This window comes from Hemitrygon akajei, chromosome 16, assembly GCF_048418815.1.
Source record: "Hemitrygon akajei chromosome 16, sHemAka1.3, whole genome shotgun sequence".
NCBI classification, from domain to species: Eukaryota; Metazoa; Chordata; class Chondrichthyes; order Myliobatiformes; family Dasyatidae; genus Hemitrygon; species Hemitrygon akajei.
The window spans coordinates 35,276,565-35,304,530 of record NC_133139.1 but is presented as its reverse complement, the minus strand read 5'-3'; the positions used below and the strand labels follow the sequence as shown (position 1 = coordinate 35,304,530).

Here is a 27,966-nt window from a genome sequence, read left to right as displayed (position 1 = left end):
TACTGAACTGACAAAGTTCAACAATTTCTTCAATTCAGCCACATAAGCTGAAATGGACTCCCCTTCCTCTTGATTCCACTTATGAAACATTCCACAATCAGCAATGGATTTGGCTGTAAATATTCCTGCATTACTTTCATGATATCTGGCTGGTTTTGTTGTAACAGTCAAACTTCTAAGCAAACTGTATGCTTTTGCACCTATTGAGTGAGTGAGGCCTCCGTTGGTCAAAGATGACCATGGATATTGCGTCCTAGCTGTCTAGATATGCAAGCTGAGGCAGCACGATATGGAGAGCAAGCAGTTGCCCATGTAGCAAGCTTGCCCTCTCTATGCATCTGATATCAAAGGTATGTCAGAGACTGATACAGTTCGGTACCAGCAGTGTCTCAGGAATTGTTAGTCAGCATTGAACTCAATGTAGAGCTGCCTGGGAGACTCCAGCTCCAGAATTGTTTTCCTTATGGTTTACTCTTGAAGCCTTCCCTATCAATGGTGTAGCCACAAGGCAGTGGAAGTATGAGATCAGAGTTTTCCTTCTCCCAGATGAGTCCTGTCTGCTTGAAGCGACTGGTTTTAAGGCATCAATTAACCTCCTTTTCTCCTTCCCCTATCAGTAAAAACAGTTCTGCCGGGTTTAGAGGCTATGTCACACGTGAAGGCCAGGAGCTGGACTTGATTATCAGAGGCTATTTGAGGCACACTCCATTGGAGCATTTAATAGGTCGTGGGAGCTTGTCCCCATTACCACCCCTGGGTATAACAACCTTAAGGAACCTATTACACTCAGCAAAACTGGCACTCACTTTTCACTGGCAATTTCATTTGCTTCAGAATACTGCTGAATTCGTTCAGTATACGTTATCCATTTATCTATTGTGTAATCAAACATGTCTATCTTGCCGATGCAGCCAGCCACTTCTGCTTTTTAATTTTTTAAAATTATTATTGTCACCCAGTACTCATTGTTTATGATCCTGTGAATTCCTTCTGTTTTCTGCGGTTTTTTAAATTCAACCGTCTTTCTTCCCTTTCGAAGAAAAATACTGGTAGGTAGTTAGCTCAAGTTCATTTTAAAACTTGCTCCTCACCACTTGTATATTCTGTAACTCCAAAACATAAAACTAATTGAAAGAAAAACACCAGAGCCATGGAGAACACATGTACATTTAGTGTTACTTCAGCAAGGTATGCACTTATAATGCGGTTAATAATAACATATGCCATTCATGTACTTTTACATATAACCCAGAATTAATTATGTAAACAACAAAGAATGCTTAATCAAACAAGTTTTTTACAATATTACTCAAACATTACTGAAAGATTAAATATACAACAAAGAGCCTTGGTAAAATTAATGCTGGTGCGATTCAAGGGGAAAACATTGCTGCCTTGGATAGAGGCATCCTTGGCACGAATGGAGATAGTTATGATTGCTGGAAAGGAAATAATCCCATCTCAGGTTATCACTGTTGGTGCTCTCAGTGCCATGTATTGGACAAGCCTTTTTCACTTGCTTTTCTCCTACATAAAGCCCAGAGTCTGTTTGCTGGACAGTACTTTGTTCTATTCACAACTCCTCAGTGAGAAACTGGTCCAATCTCACAGGAAGAAAGACACAGCCTAATAAATGTTAAGGTTCACTAATGCCACACAAACACCAGTCAATTATCTCCAACAAGAGAGTTTATCCACCTTCCTTTAACTTTTCACCCTGTATCAATGATGACCATTCCATCAGAAACTGTGGGCCATCTTAACTGAACCAGCCACAGACCTTCTCACAAGAAGAATGACAAGGCTGTGAGAGGCAAGGGAGATTGGTTGGGAAATTATTGGCATCAGGCGGAAGAAAGAGGTATATCACTGTGTGAATATGGGTGAGGCAGAAAATTAAAATTGACTGTGGAGATACATACAATCAGAAAAGGAAATGCAGAAACAGTATATATAAAGAATACAATTCCATAAACTGATCTCCCTATAGTTATCACTGAGGTTATAAAACTCAATACCACAAATTAAAGGTTTTGTTTACAGAAAGCATCAAACCACGCTCACAGTAACTCATTTACTGATTTCAATGTGTCATCTAATTGGTTAGATAAACTTTAGTTTTATTTTAAGTGAAAACAAAGAAGGCTGGTAAAAGTATAAGGATGGGATTGGCTTCACATCCCTGGGGTTCTGTTTCAATCAGTGGTCCACTGTCTAAAACTTCAGTGTTCCACTGAAACGCAATCCACTTGGAGTCCACCTGACATTTGAAATTCCAAGTAAAGCAGTAAACGTGAGATGGATGCTCTCATTATCATTTCCAGGAAATCTAAAATAATTTATTCCAAATTTTGAAGGTTGCTTCTGTTCAAAATCAGCCAAGAGGGGTGAGACGAGAGTCTCCCCTCTCTAATATCTATTCAGATCTCAAAAGAATGAGGTTTTTTTTTGGTGTAATTCCCTGAAGATTTGGAGGCATTATGAAAGAACTGCCCTTATGGACTGCGTACTGTAAAAGAGCGTGGGAAATGAGATGCAATTCAATTCAAACAAAAGCTTGTGGTACTCACAGAGTATCAATATAATCTGCTGTGTATCAACACAATAAAATGTTTTCTTCCTGCAACTATCTTTCAGTTAATTCTAGCTGTCCTTTGGTAATGTATAACTATCAAAGTGTACGCAGCACACAGTCTTTTGTGATTCACTGAATCAGTGAGTTGTTGTTTTGGCTGAAACTTCATGTTTCTCTCCAAACCTAGCTGGTGTCAGACTGATCCCCTGTAGTAATCTGAGTTTATTTTCAGCACATATAATCTAATCAAAATATATTCCAACAGGAGAAGTATCATTAAAAATTTAAGGAATTGAGTGAATTAGTTGAATTTCGACGACTTGTTAACAAATCTCTTTTTACATGGGTACCTATTGGGCTCATGTAAACTTGTTAATGTGGGAAGACATCTTATCGTAATTTTGCAGAGTTTAGGCTAAAAATACCACAACTAGAAATGTTTGCCACAGAAGCAAATCAGATATAGGGCTGATCTATTTCCATACCACTTACTTCTGCAAAGTGTAAGAGGTCGTGTTTTTAGAGGAGCTTCACAGATAGTGAAGCTTCACAGATAAGTGAAGTTATTGAGGGAACTTCCCCTCGTTTTCTGAAGAATAGGGATGACATCAGTGAATTACAAAATGGAAGACTCATTCTCTGATATTCCCTTCCAATCCCTTCCCATCTTCCTTCAAAGTGATGGTGTTCTTTGAGAAAAATATATAATTTGCTCTCATCCTTCCAGACTAGACTGATAGCAAGATCCATGTATCCTTAGTCACACAGATAATTTAACTTTGTTATTAAACCTTACTTTTCAACACCCCAAAGTGGATCATTGAAAAAGCAGGAAGTGTCCTCTCACACTGACAACTGGAAATCAAGCACTCTTACTCTCAAAGCATTAATTGAAGATTACACTTCAATTGATTGATACACTCGTTAGCTTTGGGTATCATGGACGGTAATCAAAGCCACAGAACAAGATGCTGGAAGAACTCAATGGATCAAGCTGAATCTTTGGAGGGAAATGCACAGTCAACATTTTGGGAAGATAGAGAGGAGGTAGCTAGAGCCAAAATGTTGGTCTTGCAACTTTCTTCACAGATGCAGCCTGACCCATTGAATTCCTTTGGCATTTTGTTATTTTTTTCTCCAGATTTTAGCACCTACAGTCTCCTGTGTCTCCCATCTTCAGAAGTTTTCTGATGACTCTGCCATAGTTGGATGCATCAGCAAGGGAGATGAGGCTGAGTACAGGGCTACGGTGGGAAACTTTGTCACATGGTGCGAGCGGAATCATCTGCAGCTTAATATGAAAAAGACTAAGGAGCTGGTGGTGGACCTGAGGAGGGCTAAGGCACAGGTGACCCCTGTTTTCATCCAAGGGGTCAGTGTGGACATAGTGGAGGATTACAAATACCTGGGGATATGAATGGACAATAAACTGGACTGGTCAAAGAACACTGAGGCTGTCTACAAGAAGGGGCAGAGCTGTCTCTATTTCCTGAGGAGACTGAGGTCCTTTAACATCTGCTGGACGACGCTGAGGATGTTCTACGAGTCTGTGGTGGCCAGTGCTATCATGTTTGCTGTTGTGTGCTGGGGCAGCAGGCTGAGGGTAGCAGACAACAACAGAATCAACAAACTCATTCGTAAGGCTAGTGATGTTGTGGGGGTGGAACTGGACTCTCTGACGGTGGTGTCTGAAAAGAGGATGCTGTCCAAGTTGCATGCCATCTAGGAAAATGACTCGCATCCACTCCATAATGTACTGGTTAGGCACAGGAGTACATTCAGCCAGAGACTTATTCCACCGAGATACAACACTGAGCGTCATAGGAAGTCATTCCTGCCTGTCGCCATCAAACTTTACAACTCCTCCCTCAGTGTGTCAGACACCCTGATCCAATAGGCTGGTCCTGGACTTATTTCCACTTGGCATGATTAACTTATTATTATTTAATTATTTATGGTTTTATATTGCTAAATTTCTTTACTATTCTTGGTTGGTGCGGCTGTAACAAAACCCAATTTCCCTCAGGATCAATAAAGTATGTCTGTCTGTCTGTCTGTTAAAGTGGAGCGGATTTATAGATGAACCCTGTTCCAGATGAATGGTGGTACAGGACTGAGCAGTTGAATTTTGTTTCTTGCTTTGTGGCTACCTGTAAGCAAACAAATCTTGAGGTTATATAACTTATACATTTTTGATAATAAATGTACTTCGAACCTTCGAGACACAGGACTGACTAGACTTGAGATTTACAATTTGAAAACTAACAATAGACAAACAATATGGCTTATGCCAGATGTGAACAGCAAATTAATTAAAATGGAATTAGACACTGGTTTGGCTGTTTCAGTCATTCTACAAAATGAGTTTAAACAGCATTTTAAACATACTAAGCTGAAGTCTGCAGATATCCAATGAAGAACATACTGGAGAAAAGATAACTCCTGTGGGAATGACATTCATGACAGTGAAGTCCAACAACCAACAAGCCACAATGAGTTTGTAGCGACAGAAACCAGAAAGACCAACATCATGGGGGCATGATTGGCTCAGAGAACTGCAATTTGGTTGGAGATCCATCCACCATTTGCATGCCACATTCCCTGCAATGAAGCCTACTGAAAGCAAATTAAGAAAAGTACTGGATGATGCCATAACTGTCTCCATGCTGTACACCATGAGCTGTTGCCTAACAAAGGGCAAGCTGGTGTTGATGCCAATCTCTGTGCCTCTGGTTGGAAAGCATATTGGACCTTGGAATGACAATGCTGCTTAGAAGAAATGTGAAAGTGATGAAAGCAGAGGTCCGACTACAACAGTTTTTTGTAGGTAACATATCTGAGAAAGCCTTTGATATCTTAATCAGGCAATTACTTGCAAAATGTGGCTATGCTTTAAACTGGAAGAGAATTCAAGGAGCTTCAGGAAAATTGCAAGCATTTCACTTCTGTGCATATAAAGAACCAGAATCTACTTTATGTACATTAAGGTTATTGTATGAACTTCAAGTAGGAGACCAAAAGCTGCTTGTAAAAGTTGATGCAAAGACCAAAGCCCAGCTGGAAGAATGGAAGGACAAATAAAGAAAGGAGTCAATGGAGATACCAATACAGAGGAATCGGCAGATAATGTTGTGGATGAGGAAACCAAGAGGAGAGATCAAATCATAAAGGGAGTAATAGAAGGATTAATAAGAGAGTACTCCAATGAACTAAATGGACCATCCCAAGATCAACATACACAGACTAGAAGAAGAAAAAGGAAGGAGAAGAAAGGTGTCCAGAGCTGTCAGAACCACTTCCTGCAGTCTCAGAGTCAACTCCTACAACCAGCAGGGAGGAGGCCCCAGAACCTGAGATTGTTTTCACAGTCACAAGTCTTACCTGCCAAGCTGAGAGACCTCCCTTGTCAGGAAAGACGCTATCCCACAAAAGTAAGAAATCCTACACAGTGATTAAATCTTAAGGCCTGAATGGGACAAAATAAGATTTAATATGCTGTGGACGTCTGTGTATTGTAGATGTATTGTATTATATATTGTGTCTATAGTTGAGATGCATCCAATATAGATTCAATATTAAGTTGGAGTTTATAGCTTAGCAGGGAGGAGTATTGTATATTTAATATTTCAGTAATATTTGAGTAATTTTGTAAATATATTGGTTGATGAAGCACTCTCGTTTGTTTAAATAATTCACTCCCGGTTATATGTAAAAATACGTGAATTGCCTATGTCATGACGTCACCACATGATAAATACGCAACTCACTTAAAGTAAGCACGAAGTTAGACACACATTTTGGACTCCTATGTCTTCCTTTGAAATAGCTTAAAGCTTTGAAGTTACAAAACATAACAGTCAGCAACTTTAAATTCCTTGGTGTTATTATTTCAGAGGACCTGTCCTGGGCCCAGCATGTATGTGCAATTACGAAGAAAGCACAGCCATGCCTCTACTTCCTAAGGAGTTTGTGAAGATTCAGCATGACATCTAAAACTTTGATGTGTAGTGGGGAGTAAATTGACAGGCTGCATCACAGCCTGGTATGGAAACACTAATGCCCTTGAATGGGAAATCCTACAAAATGTAGTGGATACAGCCCAGTCCATCACAGGTAAAGCCCTCCTCACATTTACATGAATTCTTGTCGCAGGAAAGCAGCATCATTACCAGGGACCCACACCACCCAGGTCTACTCTCTTCTCGCTGCTGCCATCAAGAAGGTGGTACAGGAGCCTCAGGGATGCATCACCAGCTTCAAGAACAGTTATTAACCCCTCAATCATCAGGCTCTTAAACTAAAGGGTTAACTTCACTCAACTTCCCTTGCCCCATCACTGAACTGTTCCCACAACCTTTGGACTCACTTTCAAGGACTCTTCATCGCATGTTCTTGATGCTTATTGCTTATATATAAATAAATAATAATAATAATTATTATTATTATTGTTATTGTTATTATTAATTTTTTAAAATTCTCAGCTAAAGCTGGTAAAACTTGAGGTGCAGACATGGCTTAGCACATTCATTTCTCAATTGCTAGGAACTTTCAGACTATTTTAGTGTGTTTACACCAACAATCCTTCTGCCATTCCTCAGTCCTAACCACTCAACCTGCTGACCCTCACCCAAGCCCCTAAGCCAATCGATTCTGGCCCAGCATCTCTGCCTACCAACCCCTATCCCAAGGTGTACGATATCTTGGATGGGATAACAACGGTGAAATGAAAATATGGAAAAAGTTGTTCTGCATCTTTTAAAATTAGGCCTAACAAAAGGGACATTGAAACAGAAAGTAAATTTGGAAAGGAGAACTTCGTGATGATTCATTGGGAATGTGCAATATATACTATGAATATACAAGGTATATTCAGGTTTGTTAAGAGAAGCAAGGAGGGAAATCATCTAATTTTCTGGTCATCTTCTAGGAGTATATACAAGGTACACAGAAACTACAGAATGGCTACAGAACAAAAAGGACAACAGAATGAGTGGTGCCTCACAGCACCATTGACTAGGGTTCACTCCTGACCTCAGGTAATGATGTATGGTGTTCGTATGTTCTTCCTGTGAGTGTATTGCTTTTCTCTAGGTGCTCCAGTTTCTTCCCACTCTACAAAGATATATAGGTTAAGTGGCCACTTCCATCCTGATGTGTAATTGAGTGTGAAAATCTGGGCCGAGTTGATGAGAATGAGGGGAGAATAAAAACAATGGAATTAATGTAGAATATTAAAATTATACAGCATGAAACAGGTCCTTTGGCCCAACTCATTAATGCTGACTAAGTTATCTACTTGACCTAGTCCCATTTCATCGCATTTAACCTATATCCGTCTAAACCTTTCCTATCTGTGCACTTGTCCAAATGTTTTTAGACATAGTAAATCAGGATCAAAATGAGATTTAATATCATGGACATATGTCGTGAAATTTGTTAACTTTACAGAAGCAGTAAAATGAAATACATGATAAATAAAGATAGAAAGGAGAAAAACTGAGTTACATTAAGTATATATATACTATATATATGTCTATTAAATAGTTAAGTTAAAATACGTAGTGCAAAGTAACTGAAATAAAAGTAGTGAGGTAATGTTCAAGGTCTCAATGTCCATTTAGAAATCGGATTTCAGAGGGGAAGAAGCTGTTCCTGAATTGCTTAGTGTGTGTCTTGTAACTGTCTCTGTCATTTCCTCTGGTACTTCCATGTATTCATCATTCTTTGTGTGATAAAGATCCATTTTAAATATCCCCCTCTCACTTTAGACCTATCTCTCGAGTTTTAGACTCCTTTACCCTGGAAAAAAGACTGTGACCATTCACCTTAACTTGGTGCCTCCTGCTGGCTCAGTATAAATGGGTGGTTGATGGTTGGCCTGGATTTGGTAAGTTTTCTGTGCATCATCTCTCCATAATATGATTCTATAACTAAAAATATTGTGTAAAGTGGGAGGAAATGATTCACTCTGTAATTACTGACTTCTGGTTGCTCCTGATGTGTGGCCTTGAATCTGAGCTGACTGTCTGCCATCTTCCAGATCTGTGCTTAGGCATCCCTGGAGAGAGAGTATGCGGTGTCTGGAGGCGTCCCAGGACCAGTGATCACTATATTGGCTGTACTTTCTGGACCAGCATGCTAGCACTTAAATTTAATGTAAGTTGCTAAATACTATAATTGGGATCCATGTAAATATTTTAATTATATTAATATTTTCCTAATGGCCAAGAGATTCTCACTACTTTCTCTTTTATTATCATGTGCCAGAGATGTTCAGGAATGTTGCACTTGAACATCTGCTTTCAGAGTGATTGACACCACAACAAGCCATTCATCATTCACCATGTGGTTTTGGTTGGTCCAATCATTTAGTGGGGAGGGATCTGTCTGCTTGCTGCGTTCTGTAAAGACAAGCTTGGAGTTGGATTGTCTTGCTGGTTTAACTTTTTTAGTAAGTACTCTTTCACATTTAGCATGCATCTTTACACTGGAGGACAAAGAAGTGGGCTCATATCAAAATTTATCATTTCTTAAAAATATGAGAGTAGGGTTTTTGTCTTTATATTTTTTAGTTTATAACTTGGGTTTCCAATACAGCTGAACTAGCACTTTAAGATTAGTAGTTTGTTAACAGCCAACTTCTGCTTCTATGTAACAGGCATATGGGACAGTTGTTAAAGTTTGCTTAAGTTTAGGTTCCTTGTATTTAAAAATGGTAATAACACTAAGAAACATCTGTAAAAGTACTGAAATGCACTTTGTAGAGTATACTTGGAGAGGAGGAATTAGCAGCTACTGTGTATGATGACCTATAAATCATAGATAAATGTGAATGCAAAATAGAAAAAAACAGGCAACATTTTAAGATGATTTGAGCAAAATATAGGGTCTGATGTCAGAGGTAAGTTTATTATACAGAGAATTGGGGGTGCATGGAACATGCTGCCAGGAACAGTGCCAGAGGCAGCAGATACATTAGGGGCATTTAAGAAACTTTTAGGTAGACACATGGATGTTAGAAAAATGGTGGTCTATGCAGAAGGGTAGAGGTAGATTAATCTTAGAGTAGGTTAAAAGTTCAGCAGAACATCATGGACTGAAGGGTCTGCACTGTACTGTGCCATAATGTTCCATATATTCTAGAAGAACATAGTGTACTTGGTGAACAATGAAATGAAGATTGAATGCAAACTGACTTTTTGTTTGCATATGTCAATATGTTTCAATGCTTGACCTAGAAAGAGAAATAAAAGTATTGTGTAAGGAGCAAGATTGTGTTATGATCTAATCCTCATGTGCACCATAAAATTGACCCAGCTTTAAACTGCTTTGGATATTTGTTTTGTTGATCCGAATCAGAATGAAACTTGGAATTTGAAATGATGCTCAGTGGGTCAGGCAGCAACTCAGAAGGAAATGATTAGTGTTGTAAATTGGACTCAATAGTATGACTCAGCAGCCCTTTGCTCAGGTGAGATCCTGTTGTGGAAAGCAAGTATCACTGACATCATGCACAGGAGGATTCAGAGATTCTGAATGCAAAATACTCTTGCAGAGAGCTCAGCACAAACGTTTACAGTGACTCTTCAGTGAGGTACTGGGGAATATTTCATCCGGTATGCCTTATTTCACACTAAGCCAAGGCAGGGACGGGGATGTCTCTTTTCCCCTTTTTGGGGAGAGAGACAGGATGTGGAAACTATAGAAAGGGTGCAGAGGAGATTTACAAGGATTGGGGAGAATGCCTTATGAGAGTAGGTTGAGTGAACTTGGCCTTTTCTCCTTGGAGAGATGGAGGATGAGAGGTGACCTGAGAGAGGTGCATAAGATGATCAGAGGGTTTTTCCCAGGGCTGAAATGGCTATCACGAGAGGGCACAGATTTAAGGTGCTTGGAAGTCGGTACAGAGGAGATGTCAGGGGTAGGTTTTTTACGCAGAGAGTGGTGAGTGTGTGGAATGGGCTGCCGGCGATGGTGGTGGAGGCGGTATGACAGGGTCTTTTAAGAGACTCCTGGAAAGGTACATGGAGCTTAGAAAAATAGAGGTCTATGGGTAACCTAGGTAATTTCTAAATTAAGTACATGTTTGGCACGGCATTGTGTGCTGTAGTTTTTCTATGTTCTAAATCCTGTCACGTTTGCAATATGGAAGGTCAGATTCATTTACTTATCATATGTGCATCAAGCATGCAGTGAAATCCATTGTTTGCATTCAGAACCAAAACAACTTATGGATGTGCTGAGGGCTGGCCGCCCAAGCCTGAATATGGTCTCGGTCTTGCCCCTGCTTCGTTCTCTAAGGAGCTGAAAATGGAGTTGAATGCTATTCAATCATTAATAAACATTCTCACTTCTCACCTTTACACTGATACAGCAACGGAAGCTGGCTGGGCTTGGGACTGAGGAATGCTTGCAGTGATGCACAGGCGTGGGATGTTAGACATCCAACAATTATAACTAAGTGCCTTTGTGCAAGGTTTGACTCCAACCATTGGGATATTCTTCCTGATACTTATTAGTTCCCGTTTTATGAGGGCTTCAGGAGCTGCACTCTTGTCAAATGCTCCTTTGATGTTCAAAGTCCTCACTTACATCTCTCCTCTGAAATTTCAGCGGTTTGTTCCAAGGCTAAAGTGTGACTTGGAGCAGAGTGGCCCTGGCATAACCACAATGGGCTTAGGTGAGCATCTAATTCGACAGTCAGTGCTACTTGGTAGCTCTGTAGATGACACCTGCCATCGTTTTGATGATTGAACAGGCTGATCTGACTGTAGTTATGGAATTATATTTTTCCCTGCCTTTGTGGACTGGACATAGTTCGGTAGTTTCTCGTGTTTGGACCTGTGTTGGAACAGTTCAGCTAGAGGTGAGCAATATTCTGGCACGTCAGTCTTCAGGACCTCAGCAGGGATATCTGATCCTGTTGATTTATTGCATCCAATGTCCTCAACCCTTCCTGGCCTAGTGCATCATTTCAAAGAATGGAAGAAGAGTTATACCAGATATCCTGCTCAGAATTTATCCCTCATTGATCATCACATTGCTCTTCGTAACAATATCCAGGTGTAACAGTGTCAGCACTGCAGACATGTTTCAGGGATTCTATGGTATTTTACATTGTCCTGGGATTGTGAACAGCATTAAATAAATGTAACAATTTTATTAATAAATTCTAAAGAACATACTTACACTAAGATCATGAATGATGGTTTGCTGAAGACAAATATACACTGTAGTCAGTTGAAGGATAAAGGTGTCAGGAAAAATAGATATAATTTAGCTGGAAATAAACTAAATGTAGAGTGTGAAAGAAGAGAAGTGGATGCAATAACTGTTACAAGGGAGAAGATGCTGAAAAAGCTGAAAGACCTAAAGGCACATAAGTCACCCGGACCAGAGGAACTGCACCCTTGAGTTCTGAAAGAGGTGGCATTAGAAATGATCTTTCAAAAATCATTGGACTCTGGCATGGTGCCAGCGGACTGGAAAATTGCAAATGTTACTTCACTCTTTAAGAAAGGAAGAAGGCAACAGAAAGGAAATTATAGACCAGTTATCCTGACCTCAGTGTTTGGGAAGATGTTAGAGTCAACTGCTAAGGATGAGGTGATGGAGTACTTGGTGACACAGGACAAGATAATACGAAGTCAGCATGGTTTCCTTCAGAGAAAATCCTGCCTGACAAACTTGTTGGAATTCTTTGAGGAGATTATAAGATTAGATAAAGTGGATGCAGTGGATATTGTATATTTGGACTTACAGAAGGCCTTTGACAAGGTGCCACACATGAGGCTGCTTACCAAGTTAAGAGCACATGGTATTACAGGAAAGTTACTAACATGGTTAGAGCATTGGCTGATTGGTAAGAGGCAGTGAGTGGGAATAAATGGATCCTTTTCTGGTTGGCTGCCAGTGACTAGTGGTGTTCTGTAAGGGTTGGTGTTGAGACCACTTCTTTTTATGCTGTATATAAATGATTTAGATGATGAAATAGATGGCTTTGTTGCTAAGTTTGCAGATGATACTAAGATTGGTGGAGGGGCAGGTAGTGTTGAGGAAACAGGTAGGATGCAGAAGGACTTAAACAGATTACGAGAATGGGCAAGAAAGTAGCAAATGAAATACAATGTTGGAAAATGCATGGTTATGCACTTTGGTAGTAGAAATAAATGTGCAGACTATTTTCTAAATGGGGAGAAAATCCAGGAATCTGAGATGCAGAGGTTCTTGGGGGTCCTTGTGCAAAACACCCTGAAGGTTAACTTGCAGGTTGAGTCGGTGGTGAGGAAGACAAAAACCATGTTGGCATTCTTTTCAAGGGGTCTAGAATACAAGAGCAGGGATGTGATGCTGAGGCTTTATAAGGCACTGGTGAGGCCTCACCTTGAGTACTGTGAACAGTTTTGGGACCCTCATCTTAGAAAAGATGTGCTGGCATTGGAGAGGGTCCAGAGGAATTTCACAAGGATGATTCCAGGAATGAAACGGTTATCGTAGGAGGAATGTTTGATGGCTCTGGGTCTGTACTTGCTGGAATTCAGAAAGATGAGGGGGGATCTCACTGAAACTTTTTGAATGTTGAAAGGCTTAGACAGAGTAGATGTGGAAAGGATGTTTCCCATGGTGGGACAGTCTTGGACGAGAGGGCACAGCCTCAGTACAGAGGGGCACCCTTTCAAAACAGATGCAGAAAAAATTCTTTAGCCAAAGGGTGGTGAATTTGTGGAATTTGTTGCCACATGTAGCTGTGGAGGCTAGGTCATTAGGTGTATGTAAGGCAGAGATTGATAGGTTCTTGATTGGGCATGGCATCAAAGGTTACGAGAAGGCCGGGAATGGGGGTTGAGGAGGAGAAAGAAAAAGATGATCAGCCATGATTGAATGGCCCAGCTGGCCTACTTCTGCTCCTATGTCTTATGGTCTAAACATGTTGGGGGATATGGGGTAGTGATGAGCAAACCATCATTTCATGAGGTTCTGTTCTGAAAGAAATGTTACCTATTTACCGCAAGCTTCAGGCCATAATAGATGGTGGGGAAAGAGTGGAGGATGTGTGGCAATGCACCATTAACCATGACATACACCAGTGCTTTAATGTTATCAACGTTGTCTTGTGTCTTGAAGACTCAAAAGCCCAATTCAGTGAAAGCCGGTGACAAATAAGAAATTTCCCAAGATCTCTGCAGCTATGATTCTGATCTTGAAATAAATGTCCTTAACTCTCCCTCACCAATCTATCTAGTACACTCTCACCATCAGCCAGATCAACAAGAAAGCGAATGCCATATACTCATTGTAAACTGCGAGGTCTAGCGCACAGGTGGGAACCCTGCTGAGGTTCTAAAACTTGGCAGAGAGGAACTTCAGTCAGAAATACACAACCAATTCTTTGGCCTCTGCGAAGAGGAGGACGTGCTAGGAGACCTCAACGAGACTTGCTGACATCATATTGTGCCTACAAACTTCTTTTTAAGTAGAGGCTCGCTGCACATTAATGTGATAACATCTTGCTCCTAATCTGTTGTTTCATCAGCCTTGTGCACTGAAAGTTTTGGTTTCCATGTCAATGTAGTTTGCTGCTCAAGCTGTGATATTTTCATTGAAGAATATATTTGGAGGGCACAAACACATACATGGCTTTCAGATCAATAGTTTATTTTAAAAGTCTATAGAGATTCTAGCCAAGAAAAGCACTTGGAAAGGAGGGCTTTAACAATACCAACTCATCTGTCATCACCTCTACAACGTTTAGAGTCCACCCCAAACGTTAACAGGAAAGACATGACTTAATTTGAAAATTGCAGATCCCACAATATCAAGCTTCTACCAGAATAGTCTGAACCATCCAATCCACTGACCTCATGTTTCAGAAGATCACCACTACTACCTCCATGGTCTCTGTCTTCCTTTTATACATTTCCTCAATCAACAGAAAGAGAACATTACTTTTCCTTAATTTTGTCGACCTTTTCATAACTCATCTGCAGTTTCGGTAACTTCAACCTGCAATTTCAATAGAGCATTAGTAACAGATGAAATAATTCAATTGTCTTGCAAAAAACATCTGGGACCCCAATCACACCTTAGACGTGCTTTATGTGCTATAAATACTGTTTGGGTCCCAATTACTGTTCTTATGGAGCAATTTTAGATGTAACAAAATCCCACAAAGAATAAGACGGATTTTGATGTGTTGATCAAAGTCACAAGGAACACTGACAATATTGCGGTGAGAAATTTTCCTCTTTTGATATACTGACTTAAGTAAGACCCAACCCATTATCAGTTTGGTTATTTGACCAACTTTGATCTATATTTACAGATTCAGTCTTTAAGGCAATGAGTTATTTTGAATTTTATAGAGATATACAAATTCAACAATGAACAAAGATGTTAGGAAAACAGTGAGATGTGATGCCAATAGCCCTGTCTTCTATTCCTGTCAGGATACAGCTTTCTGTTCTCATTATGTTATGTTGACTGTTGTCTTTCTTCATGTCTTGATGAGCTAATGATGTCCTATAGCTTCTCCCTCTTCTTCCAGCCTCGCTACATGTGGTCATGGACTGCCTTGACTACAAATGGTTTCATATTGATAGTGCATGTGGAGTCCATTCACTTAATTTCTGTGCCTCACTTTTGGAGAGGTTTAAAATGTACGCTTCCTCAATATTACTTGAAATTTGCAAGTCAATTATTTCTTAACCATTTCCTTATTTTTTTTTGCACTTATAAACCCTTATTGTTATCCTAAAATCTACACAGATATTATCAATCTTACAAAGTAGCATAACCGTAGGTGGAACTTCTTAGCAAAGCTTTTGACTTTCTGTTTGCAAACCGCCACAGTTATCAACATCACATTAGAATATTTGAATTTACCAGATCTTAAAGTTGAATAGCATGGAAACAGTCCCTTGGCCAACTGCGCGTAACACTCACCCAACAGGCTGGTATATGTCTAGGGGAAAATGAGATCCAGCCACACACCACCCCCACCTCCCGTACGCGCAGGTGCTGTGGGAATCAAGTTTATGCCTCGTGCACGCACACAGTATCAAATCCACACCAGATACCATTATGAAAAACACTTCAAAAGATTTTACTAAAACTAAAAGAGTACTAGGCAATACAATATATATGAAAGAAAAGAAAAAGCAAAAGGTGCCAACTTATCAAAGTTCAGTCAGTTTAGTGCACATCGTTGGAGCTCAACCATCGAACCATTCGACCCCTCGTCACTTTCCTCCGACCTCCACGTCCTCGCACCTGGGACCACCCCCGGTGGTCAACCAAGCAGTGCAGCGCACGTCCACCTTCCTCGGCGTCTTCTTCCCGACTCTCCTGAAAACCCGCAAAAACCCCCCAAGCTCCCAGCCTCACAAGACAAAATAACATTCCCCATTGGTTAACAAATGAATACAATCCCCATATCAGCAAATCTAAAGCTAAACAACTGCGAGAGAAACACTTATCAGACAAAGAAGCATTCCTACTCTTAACAAACCAAAGAAGCCATTTTGAGTAACAGACACAGGACATTGTACATGTGTATGTGCTGGATGTCCACAGCAAGCACCTTTCTTCAACAGTTTCTCAATCTTTTCTCTCAAATTCCCATCGGCTCCCTCCTCCAACCTCACCACCTCCAAATGGATTTTACTGACATTTACCTACTCTAAGGGCAATTTATAGTAGCCAATTAATGTACTAACCATCATGTCTTTGATATGTGAGAATAAACAGAACATCTAGCTGGTCACAGGGAGAGTGGGCAAACTCCAAAATTACAGGAAAGTTGCTTCTATTTAATCTTTAATATCCAAGGAATTGTCAGCATCAATAAAATTGTAAAATATTGTCCTTTCTTTCAGCTTTGCATGAACAAAGAATTAAAACCAGGAACATTATCTGTAATATACTTCATTTAATTCAGTTGGCAATGAGAAGGACACTGAAACATCAATCAAAGTCATCCATTTGCAACTCAGACGTTTGAAGCTTGTTGTCCATTCCATCATGATATGGAAACGTAAACGATGTCTACAACGTTCCTGTTTAACCCTTGCCCTGAGTTGTGCCATCTGTTTATTACTGAAGATCTTTACCAGAGAGGGCCTTATGCCTAATGAAAGCCACCCTCCTACTATCGGTGCTTGTGATAAAAAGTTGGAAATCTCCACAGAACTACTTTATGATGTGAACTGTACTGCGCTTTTGCAAGGAGATGTAAATGCAATCAAGAGAAGCCAATTTTTAAAAGCACAGTATAATGCTATAAGGCACAATGACTCTTATTTTACTAAGGTCACATACAATTGTGAAAATTTCATAAGAAACAGGAAGTACATCACACTTCCTCTCAGTGAAAATGAGAAATTATTTCCAATTGCCTACTCCATAGTCACTCATGAGAAAGCTGACCAGTTTGAAAGATTATTGAGAACAATCTTCGCACCACAGAATATTTACTGTGTGCATATTGATGACAAATCATCCACTAACTTCAAAATCGCGATCCGCAGCATTGCATCCTGTTTCCCAAATGTTTTTATTGTGCAGAGATTGGAGAATATTGTTTATGGCTCTTGGTCCAGAGTTCAGGCAGACCTGAACTGCATGGAGGAACTGCTGGCACGACATCTAACCTGGAGGTATTTCATCAACCTGTGTGGCATGGATTTTCCCATCAAAACCAATTCAGAGATAGTCCGCCAATTACAGGTGTTGAAAGGAAGGAATAGTTTAGAGTCTGAAGTACCTTCAGAGAAGAAGCAGATGCGCTGGAAGTATCATTTTGAGGTGATCAATGGGAAAATAGTAAAGACAAATAAGATCAAGAAACCATCTTTCACCACTATGTTCTCAGGTAGTGCCTACATGGTGGTTAGTAGAGCATTTGTTGAACACATCTTCAAAGACCCAAAGGCAAAGCAATTAATGGAATGGTCGAAAGATACATATAGTCCTGATGAGTTCATCTGGGCCACTCTGCAAAGGATGCCTGGTGTCCCTGGTTCCGAACCCTCACATCCTAAGTACGACGTAAGTGACATGAGGTCAGTAGCTAGGCTGGTGAAGTGGAAATATTTTGAAGGCGATATGTTGCAAGGGAAGCCCTACCCATGGTGCACTGGTTCCCATCGAAGGTCAGTCTGTGTTTATGGAGTGGGCGACCTCAACTGGATACTTCAACAACATCATCTGTTTGCAAATAAATTTGATGTTGATGTGGATCCTATAGCCCTCGAGTGCCTGGAGCAGTATATTCGACAGAGATCTCTGGTGGGCTGCACCCCATAAAGTTTTGTCATGGAGTCAAAGGGCAGGGAAACAAGCCCTTCAACCACCACGCCACGCCAACCATCAAGCAGCCTTTTACACTATTACTGCACGAGTTTTATTATATCCTCCCTGATTCCCATCAACTCCCCCTCCCCTAGACTCTACCACTCAACTCTACACTAGGTGCAACTACAGTGGTCAATTAACTCATGGACCTGCATGTCTTTGGATGTGATAGAAAACTCAGGGGAAACACAGCCGGTCATAGGGAGAACATACAAATCCCACACAAACAGTGTCAGAAGTCAGGATTAGACTTGGAATGCTGGATCTGTGTGGCTGCTGCTCCACTGCCTGCAGTAACATGCCACTTGTTAGTGACACCACTTGGAGTTTTTATTACTTTTAAGCCCAGGAAGTACCTACAAACCGGATCTACAAAATAACATCCAAACTAAACAGTTGTTCCTTGCAAAGTGGGATTGTTATGTAGACAAGTAGTTATTACAGGATACTGGAACAATGCATTTTAAATTGTGAATCTGTATTACATCACACCATCCAGCCGCAAACATCCTTCACTCAGTATTATTAATCAGAAATGTCAGCAGCTGCAATAACTTCACCCTATTCTCATTTTGACCCCTGGACTTTGGCTTCCTATACTGTTCTAACAAAACTCAATGTAGGGTCAATGATTCATCTCATGTGACTGGGCACTACAGAACTCTAGACTTAAGACAGACTTAATACAACTCTGTAGCTTTGCTGACCAGGGATTTGATGGAGGTACCATCCTTGATATTGCTTCAGCACTGTTCTGAGTTTCTATGAGTGGGACAAGCAAACCCCAAATGGAATGTAAAAGAAATAAAGGTATTTCCTGAACTGCATTAATATCTGAACATATCAGAGGAGGAGAAATAAATATCAAAAAGGAAGCATAAGGAATAGCACAAAATCATTGCAAGTGCAAACAGAAAATATGAGTTCTTTATGTAGAAAGACTAACTTGACTGGTATTTTAATTAACAAGTATCTACTTTGAAGGAAATGTTACAGGAACTGCATTGCAATCAATGTTACATTGGTAATTAATATTGTTTCTAGACTTTGATAATCAGAAGGAATTGGTTAATGTGTTCATTCAGTAGTTCCTACAAATACTGATGAATGCTGGTGACATAACTGTGAACGCAATCAAAACTAGATAATAAGAAGAGTTTTGTATATTAAAGTTACGCATCAGTTTCTTTTGGGTGTTAATTGGCACTGAACCACAAGTGAACATGGACACGATGAATTTTGCCAGAAGCAAAGCATCATCTTAGCAGCAATTACACAGAAGATGTGCCAACTCTTTATTTATATAACAACTGAGAATAAGGAGTAGTCATTACATGAGACAAAAATGGTTAAATGTCCTCAATGCCACTAACCTTGGAATCAGGGTCCCCATCTCAGTCAGTAATTCACCAAAGGAACCCAGGGGAACGCTACAACTCAAGGCTCATGAAGTGATAGACCCACCTCAAGGATTTCCTCGAGTCCTGGATTCTGTCCTGTGGTGTAGTTATTTATATAGGTCTTTAGAAAGACTAAATTGATTGGAATTTTAATTATACATTGAAGAGAATACAACAGACATAATAGTTCAATTTCAGTGGAACTTATTAAGAACTCTTTCGCTCTGTAGAGATGCTGGGATGCCTTGCCCCTCCCTTCACATCATCTTTGGATAGGGAAGGAACGCATTGACTCCAAGCCAAGTTAATATTCCCTAGGCTTGAATAAATGTCTTCCAGCAGTAAATATGTTGGAGCATACACCTGAATGGGAGGAGGAAGAAATTTCTTTATTCTCAATACCTGTAGCACCCAAAACTACTGACCTCAGTTTCGAAACTCTGTATCTTTGCTGGTCTGCGACTGAAATGCAGTTTATTATGTGTCATAAAAACACAAAATGCCGGCAGAACTCAGCAGGCCAGACAGCATCTATGGGAGGAGGTAGTGGCGACGTATCGGGCCGAAACCCTTCATCAGGAGTGAAGTAACGTGGGATGGTCGAGGGGGGATAAGAAGTGGGGGGAGGGATGAAGTAGAGAGCTGGGAAGTGATAGGCTGAAGGGAAATGGGCTAGGGGGAAGGTGGAGAATTATGGGAAATAAAAGAGAAAGAAAGGTACAGCTGGGGGGAGATTATAGTGAGGGGAGAAGAGAGAGAGAAAGAGAACTAGACTAAAATTATAGATAGGGATGGGGTGGGGGGGCAGGGGTATCAAAGGAGGTCTGTGAGTTGAATGTTCATGCCAGCAGGTAGGAGGCTACCTGGGCGGGAGATAAGGTGTTGCTCCATCAACCTGCGTGTGGCCTCATCTTGACGGTAGAGGAGGCCATGGACAGACATATCGGAGCGGGAGTGGTCTGTGGAATTGAAGTGTGTGGCCACAGGGAGATCCCGCCACTGCTGGAGGACTGAGCGCCGGTGTTCAGCGAAACGGTCTCCCAGTCTGTGGTGGGTCTCCCCAATGTATAAATGGCCACATCGGGAGCACCGGATACAGTATATCACCCCAGTTGACTCGCAGGTGAAGTGGTGCCTCACCTGAAAGGACTGTCTGGGGCCTGGGATGGTGATGAGGGAAGAAGTGTGGGGGCAGGTGTAGCACTTCTTCCGTTTGCAGGGATAAGTGCCTGGAGGGAGGTCGGTGGGGAGGAATGGGGAGGATGAACGGACAAGGGAGTCGCGTAGGGAGTGATCTCTGCGGAAAGCTGAGAGTGGGGGGGGAGGGGAAGATGTGTCTGGTGGTGGGATCTCGTAGGAGGTGGTGGAAGTTATGGAGGATTATACGTTGGATCTGTAGGGTGATAGGTGAGGACCAGGGGGACTCTATCCCTGGTGGGATGGCAGGGGGATGGGGTGAGGGCAGAGGTGCGTGAAATATGGGAGATGCGATGGAGGGCAGAGTTGATAGTGGACGAAGGGAAGCCCCTTTCTTTAAAAAAAGGAAGACATCTCCTTTGTCCTAGAATGAAAGGCCTCATCCTGAGAGCAGATGCGGTAGAGGCGGAGGAATTGAGAGAAAGGGAGACAGGGTGGGAGGTGGAGACATTTTTGCTGGAGACAGGGTGGGAGGTGGAATAGTCTAGGTAACTGTGAGAGTCTGTAGGTTTGTAGTAGACATCGGTGGATAGGCTGTCTCCAGAGACAGAAAGCGATAATAACATGTGTCATATTATTTTCCTCAATCTGCCAACTGCCAGCTGACTAATAACTGTACTCAGCAGTAGTTCATGATGCCCAATTAACCTACCAAGCTGCATTTCTGTAGGATATGGGAGGATACCGGCACACCTGGAAGAAACCAAAGGACTGGCAAACTCCACTTTTGCAGCACCTGAAATCAGGATTGAACGTGAGCTGTGAGGTAACAGCTCTTCCAGCTGTGTCAATGTTATCAGAACAATGATCCCATAGTTAATGTGGTTTAAACCAGGATAATGTCAGCCAGCTACAATTAACTGTTAAGCAGGCTGAATAAGCACGGTGTGAGGTCACAATGACAACATTTAACAAGTGGTAACATTGCACTTTTAATGAAGCAAAGCATTCCAAGATTCTCCTCAAGTGTTTTGTGAAAAAGCAAAAATAAGCCACATGAGATCTCCAAAAGGAGGAGACAGGTTTGAAACTTGTGCCAAGACTCTGCTGATTGGCCAAGGCAATATCAAATTTATTTTATTTTATATTTTGACTGAAAAATTAATTATTTTAACAATACGGTCAGGCAGGTTTGAGCTATACGCATTTAGTTGTGGCTTTGAGAATTGGAAAGAAGCTCCAGAGTTTAAGGGGTGGAAGCCGCTTAAGACACAATTGCCCTGGGTACAGAAGTTAAAATTAGGAATGTACAAGAAGTCAGAATTCAAGATTGGAGAAGTACATAGTTCTCAGTGGAATAAATAAAAACCCATGAAGGGATTTGAAAGAAGAATGAAAACTTTAGCATTGATGTGTTGCCAGATGAGGAACAAACAAGGTCAGCAAAAAGCAATGAAAATAGGTTATAAGGCTGATGTAAGATGGGATATGCAGTGCCTGTAAGAAGTATTTCCCCTCCCTGCCCCAGAATTTTTCATGTTTCATTGTTTTATGATACTGAATCACAGTGGATTTAATTTGGTTTTGACACTGATGAACAGAAAAAAGACTCTTTCATGTCAAAGTGAAAACAGAGCTTAACAGAGCAATCTAAATTAATTACAAATATTAAACACAAAATAATTGTTTGCATGAGTATTCACCCCTTTAATATGACATACCAAATCATCACTGGTGCACCCAATTGGTTTTAGAGGTCACATAATTAGTTAAATGAAGATCACCTGTGTACAGTCAAGGTGTTTTAATTGACTAGTAAAAATGCACCTGTGTCTGGAAGGACCAACTGCTGGTGAGTCAGTATCCTGGGAAAAATCACACCATGAAGACAAAAGAACACTCCAAGCAATTTTGCAAAAAGGTTATTGAAAAGCACAAGCCAGGAGATGGATACAAGAAAATTTCCAAGTCGCTGAATATCTCTTGGAGTACAGTTAAGTCAATCCTCAAGAAATGGAAAGAATATGGCACTGCTGTAAATCTACCTAGAGCAGGCCATCCTCAAAAACCAAGTGACCGTGCAAGAAGGGGACTAGTGAGGGAAGTTGTCAAGAGAGCTATGACAACTCCGGAGGAGTTACAAGCTTCAGTGGCTGACATGGGACAGACTGTGTGTGCATACAACTGTTGCCTGGGTGCTTCACCAATCCCAGTTTTATGGGAGAGTGGCAAAGCGTAAACAATTGTTGAAAAAAAAATGACATCCCAGCTAGAATTTGCCAGAATATATGTGGAGGACTCTGAAATCATCGAGCAGAAGGTTCTATGGTTTGAAGAAACCAAAATTGAGTTTTTTTGACCATCAGCCTGAACACTCTTTTTGGTGTAAGCCAAACACTGCACATCATCAAAAACACACCATCCCTACCATGAAGAATGGTGGTTGCTGATCATGCTGTGGGGATGCTTCACTGCAGCAGGCCCTGAAAGGCTTGTGAAGGTAGAGGGTAAAATGAATGAGCAAAATACAGGAAAATCCTGAAGGAAAACTTGATGTAGTCTGCAAGAAAACTGTGACTTGTGAGAAGATTTCTTTTCCAGCAGGACAATGACCCCAAGCATAAAGCCAAAGCTACATAAGAATGGGTTAAAGACAACAAAGTTAATGTCCTGGAGTGGCCAAGTCAGAGTCCGGACCTCAATCCAATAGAGAATTTGTGGCTGGACTTGAAAAGGGCTGTTCACTCATGATTCCCATGCAATCTGATAGAGCCTGAGCAGTTTTGTAAAGAAGAATGGAGAAAGATTGCAGTGTCCAAATGCACAAAGCTGATAGAGACCTACCCACATAGATTCAAGGTTGTAATTGCTGCCAAAGGTGCATCTACTAAATACTGACTTGAAGGGGGTGAATTACTTAAGGAATCAATTATTCTTTGTTTTATATTTGTAATTAATTTATCCCACTTTGTAGAGATCTGCTTTCACTTTGATAGTCTTTTTCTGTTGATCAGTGTCAAACAAGCCAGATTAAATCCATCGTGATTCAATGTTGTAAACCAATAAAACATGAACACTTCCAAGTGCGGTTAATACTTTTTACAGACACTGTAGGTAGCAGTGTTTTTATGGAGATAAGTGTTTATGGAATATAAAAGTTAGGATAGCCAAAGGAATACTGGAATAACTAGGCCTTGAGGTTACAAAAATGGGTAAGTATTTAACAACAGATATTGAGATGAAGTGATATTAAAAAGAAGGAAGTGGGGAGTTGCTGATGGTCTCAGTATAGAGTCCAATGGCACATTGATGTAACAAACAATTTTATTCAATCACATCATGTAGACAAAATATAGGTAATGAAATAGCCAAAAAGCGAGTTTATCAGATTCTGTCAGCTTGATTGTATCAAATCCACAGAGCAAAGGGACTTAACATGCAGATTAGCTAAGCTTATTCAGTGGGTGTAATTCTAGACCTTCCACTTAAAACCATTTAAATTTTCAAAGTTATCAATTTGATGGTGTTTTGCCTAATTAGAGAATTTTAGTATAAATTTCAAATCAGAATATGAAGTTGCCTGATGGCTATGAGGTGGATTTGTATGGGGGGGGGGGGGGGAGAAAACTTTAGCCCATTCACTTTTGACCTTTTTCCAGAATTTTAACACTGCTGCCTAATATGAATGTCATTCAGCAGTTCCTTAAATTGTTTCTAACACCCTACAAAGTCAATTCTACATAGGAGAACTTCGAATTTGATCTATAAGTTGCCTTTTCGATACTGCTTCTAACATTGGATCTCCATTCAAAGACTGGGATGTAGCATCAAATCTAAGATTCAGTTGTGTTCAGTATGAAAATGTCCCAGATGATATTAAAATATGGGTCTCAAAATCCTTAATGGAATTCAAGAACTTAGAGACTCAATAGAGCTATCCATTTCCCACAATTAGAACATGACCATTTGGGGGCAATCACTACATTCCCCAGTATTGCATGTAGAAATGCCCATGACATAAAATGAAGAATCTGGATATCCAGAAAGAATAGCAAAAGACTTCAATCAAGTTTTCTATAAATCCTGAAATAGAGAATAGGCAAAAGGTCATCAAGGTGTCATGCTTGAGATTATACAACCCAGAATGAACACACCATTTCTGCAGCTGGTGATTACACAGGAAGCTGTTCACACTGCTGTTTGGGAGTAAGCATTTATTGGAGAGCTAGAATTTAACTTGTCTGTGTGAAAATTTTAGCAATGAAGGAACATAACAAAAAACAGTTTAAACCTGTACATGTGTTAACCATGAAGGACAATTACAACTAGATTCACCAAAATAAAAACAGTACTTTCAAGAACTGACTCATCCAACAGCTATTTTTAAACTTTTGATTGTCAGCCAGGCCTCATTCTTTGCCTCCATAGTGAGTTATGCTCCACTCGATCTGCCTTTCACTCTCAGCGTAACCGATCCAGTAAAACAGCATTTCTATTGTCGTCCCCATACTCTCCACAATTATTCTTCCTGCCCCTTCTTCATTTGTGAGCACTGTCCTCAAGTCATGGCAGGTTACCCAATCATTGGGGGCATCACAGCTGTTCTTGACCATTTTGCCAAGTATTCCCCCTCATGCCACTCTGCTCCTGAGCACACAGTTATCAACTGTAGCACACCAAGGCAGTTACCACGACTGAGATCAGCTAACTCAATAAGCCGGGGACTGAATCCATAGCCTTCCCCATTATCCCAAAGGAGCAAATACTTCCTGGAAGAATTTGAAAACTTCTTGATCACATTAAGTAGCACCATCCTGGTCAGCAGGGGTAATTTTATTTTCACTACCATTTAATCTTTCTCCATCACCAGAATCCTAGGTTGGTGTATTGTTAAATCATAGTCTTGTCAATATATTAGTAATCGGGTGATGATGCTGATGAATGTAACAAAACTATTCTCGTATAGTCATGGGTGAATTGTTGTGAAACAATGCCTATCTGGCTAAATTCCAACCCAAAATGGACCGATAACTTTTCCACAGTAGTGATCCTTGAGGTCAACAGAACTGGGAATCTCTCCTTTTAATAAAAGGGAAGTGGTTTAAGAATATATGCAGGGCCTTCAATCAGTGGTGGATTTTATCCTGAAGTTGTCATAAAGTATGAGTTTTAGGTATTCAGGTGTTGAGATACCTGCAGGAGAAGGCCATGCTGAAGTTTGCCATTTAAGATGATGTGTGAAAAATGGCTGCAGTTCCAGAGTGACTGGTGCCTTAGGAGCTAACAGCCCAGCAATAGACAGTGTTTCAGGGGATTATGGGGCGATTAGCAAAAATGAAGATACTGAATGACTTATTTAAAATGAAATCTTGTGGAAAAAGAATTAATCTTAACCTACACATTTTTCATTTGACACTTTGAGCCACGAAGCCCCATGTACTGTTTGAATCACCTGATTAAAGACAAAAAAAAGATTTGTGGCCCAGTATCCGCTGCCTGTATCCTGGAGTCAGTAACAGAGAGTGAAAATCAGTATTTTATAACCTGCAACTGTGTCATAACTTTCAAAACAACTGTCTTGTCAAGAACTTCATCCATTTTTCTCAGAATTCCAGTCAATGATGCCAAGGTTAACTTTCCTAGAACAGAAAGATAATTAGATCTTTTTAATGGTCAAAATGATTATTTCAATAACTATTATTAAATTCATGCTTCAGATTCCACAGCACCACAGGCAAAAAAGATCCGAATAAAAGGAACCAATTGAGTATTTTGAATTACCTTGCACCCACCCACTCAAATTCAACTATCTTATTGTGTGACTCCTCAACTAGTGAGGGCACTGACTATTTCTACACATCATAATTTTGCAAAGATCTCTGATAAGAAGTGGTTGAGGTCTCTATCTTAGCTCACACATCAAGAATGACTACATTTTTTTGAGGATGTGACTAAACACATTGATGAAGGTAGAGCAGTAGGTGTAGTGTATATGGATTTTGGCAAGGCATTTTATAAGGTACCCCATGTAAGGCTTACTGAGAAAGTAAGGAGACATGGGATCCAAGGGGACATTGCTTTATGGATCCAGACTGGTTTGTCCACAGAAGGCAAAGAGTGGTTGTAGATGGTTCATATTCTGCATGGATGTCAGTGACCAGTGGTGTGCCTCAGGGATTTGTTCTGGGATCCCTACTCTTTGTGATTTTTATAAATGACCTGGATGAGGAAGTGGAGGGGTGAGTTAGTAAATTTGCTGATGACACAAAGGTTGGGGGTGTTGTGGATAGTGTGGAGGGCTATCAGAGGTTACAGCGGGACATCGATAAGATGTAAAACTGGGCTGAGAAGTGGCAGATGGAGTTCAACCCAGATAAGTGTGAGGTGGTTCATTTTGGTAGTCAAATATGATGGCAGAATATAGTATTAATGGTAAGACTCTTGGCAGTGTGGAATTTCAGAGGGATCTTGGGGTCTGAGTCCATAGGATACTCAAAGCTGCTGTGCAGGTTGGTTCTGTGGTTAAGAAGGTATATGGTGCATTGGCCTTCATCAATCATGGGATTGAGTTTAGGAGCCGAGAGGTAATGTAGCAGCTAAATAGGACCCTCATCAGATCCCACTTGCGAATACTGTGCTCAGTTCTGGTCGCCTCACTACGGGGAGGATGTGGAAACCATAGAAAGGGTGCAGAGGAGATTTACAAGGATGTTGCCTGGATTGGGGAGCATGCCTTATGAGAATAGGTTGAGTGAACTTGGCCTTTTTTCCTTGGAGCAGCGGAGGATGCGGGTGTTAAGGCAGTGGTCCCCAAACACTGGGCCCCAAAGCATGCGATACCAGGCCACAAGGAAAATATGCACTGTGTGTTTAATATTAAATTCATTAGATAAACCATTTTAGAAACGAAATTGAGTGTATTATGAAACATCCCCTTCCCCCCCACCCATCAACCAGTCTATATTAAACCAGTCTGCAGTGTGCAAAAGGTTGGGAACCCCTGTGTTCAGGGGAGAAGGTTGAAGAATGGGGTTGAGAGGGATAATAAATCAGCTGTAATGGAATTGCAGAGCAGAGTTGATGGGCCAAATGGCCTAAATATGCTCTTTTGTCTTAAAGTCTTATATGTGGGAGACAGAAAGAGATATAGGGTATGAACTATATTCTTTATCTGTACCTTGCCAGGGAAGGTCTGATTTTTGGATTTTCACGAAAGGCATTTGTGAAGTAACTCTGTTTAGGTGAACACAGGTTAGCTATTGCTGGAGGGTATAAACTGCCAACTTGCCCTCACTCAGAGAGTACAGGAGGCAGGAGGAATGGAACCAGCTGTCTGGTTTGTTTGAGATGATTATTGAGGAATTGTCCTCTCCTTTTTAGACCTCAGATGTCTATCAAACACAAACATATTTCAGAGAAACAATGGAATATCTGGGTTGTGGGGCATGAAGGTAAACAAAATACAGATCCACAACAGTAGATCTGTTCCAGTTTCCTCCCATA

At 40.7% G+C, this 27,966-nt stretch overlaps 2 protein-coding genes across 3 annotated transcripts in view; one reads left to right on the top strand and one right to left on the bottom strand.

The window, feature by feature from the left end:
* Positions 1–19,912, top strand: part of LOC140739977 (beta-1,3-galactosyl-O-glycosyl-glycoprotein beta-1,6-N-acetylglucosaminyltransferase 3-like) — an 85,186-nt gene extending 65,274 nt beyond the window's left edge. The window contains exons 4-8 of one of the 2 annotated variants that reach the window (XM_073068703.1): positions 7,503–7,611; positions 8,344–8,462; positions 8,616–8,731; positions 8,843–9,026; positions 16,450–19,912. In XM_073068703.1, the coding sequence (XP_072924804.1) occupies positions 16,595–17,878 (1,284 nt within the window). In that variant the 5' untranslated portion in view covers positions 7,503–7,611; positions 8,344–8,462; positions 8,616–8,731; positions 8,843–9,026; positions 16,450–16,594 and the 3' untranslated portion in view covers positions 17,879–19,912. The remainder of the gene's footprint in view (positions 1–7,502; positions 7,612–8,343; positions 8,463–8,615; positions 8,732–8,842; positions 9,027–16,449) is intronic. The other variant, XM_073068704.1, reaches the window with a different exon arrangement.
* A 4,750-nt stretch (positions 19,913–24,662) lies between these two features.
* The window catches only part of LOC140739978 (caytaxin-like), a 40,434-nt gene continuing 37,130 nt past the window's right edge, over positions 24,663–27,966 (bottom strand). Inside the window, exon 13 of the mRNA XM_073068706.1 lies at positions 24,663–26,102. The gene's annotated coding sequence lies outside the window, so the exon portion shown is untranslated. The remainder of the gene's footprint in view (positions 26,103–27,966) is intronic.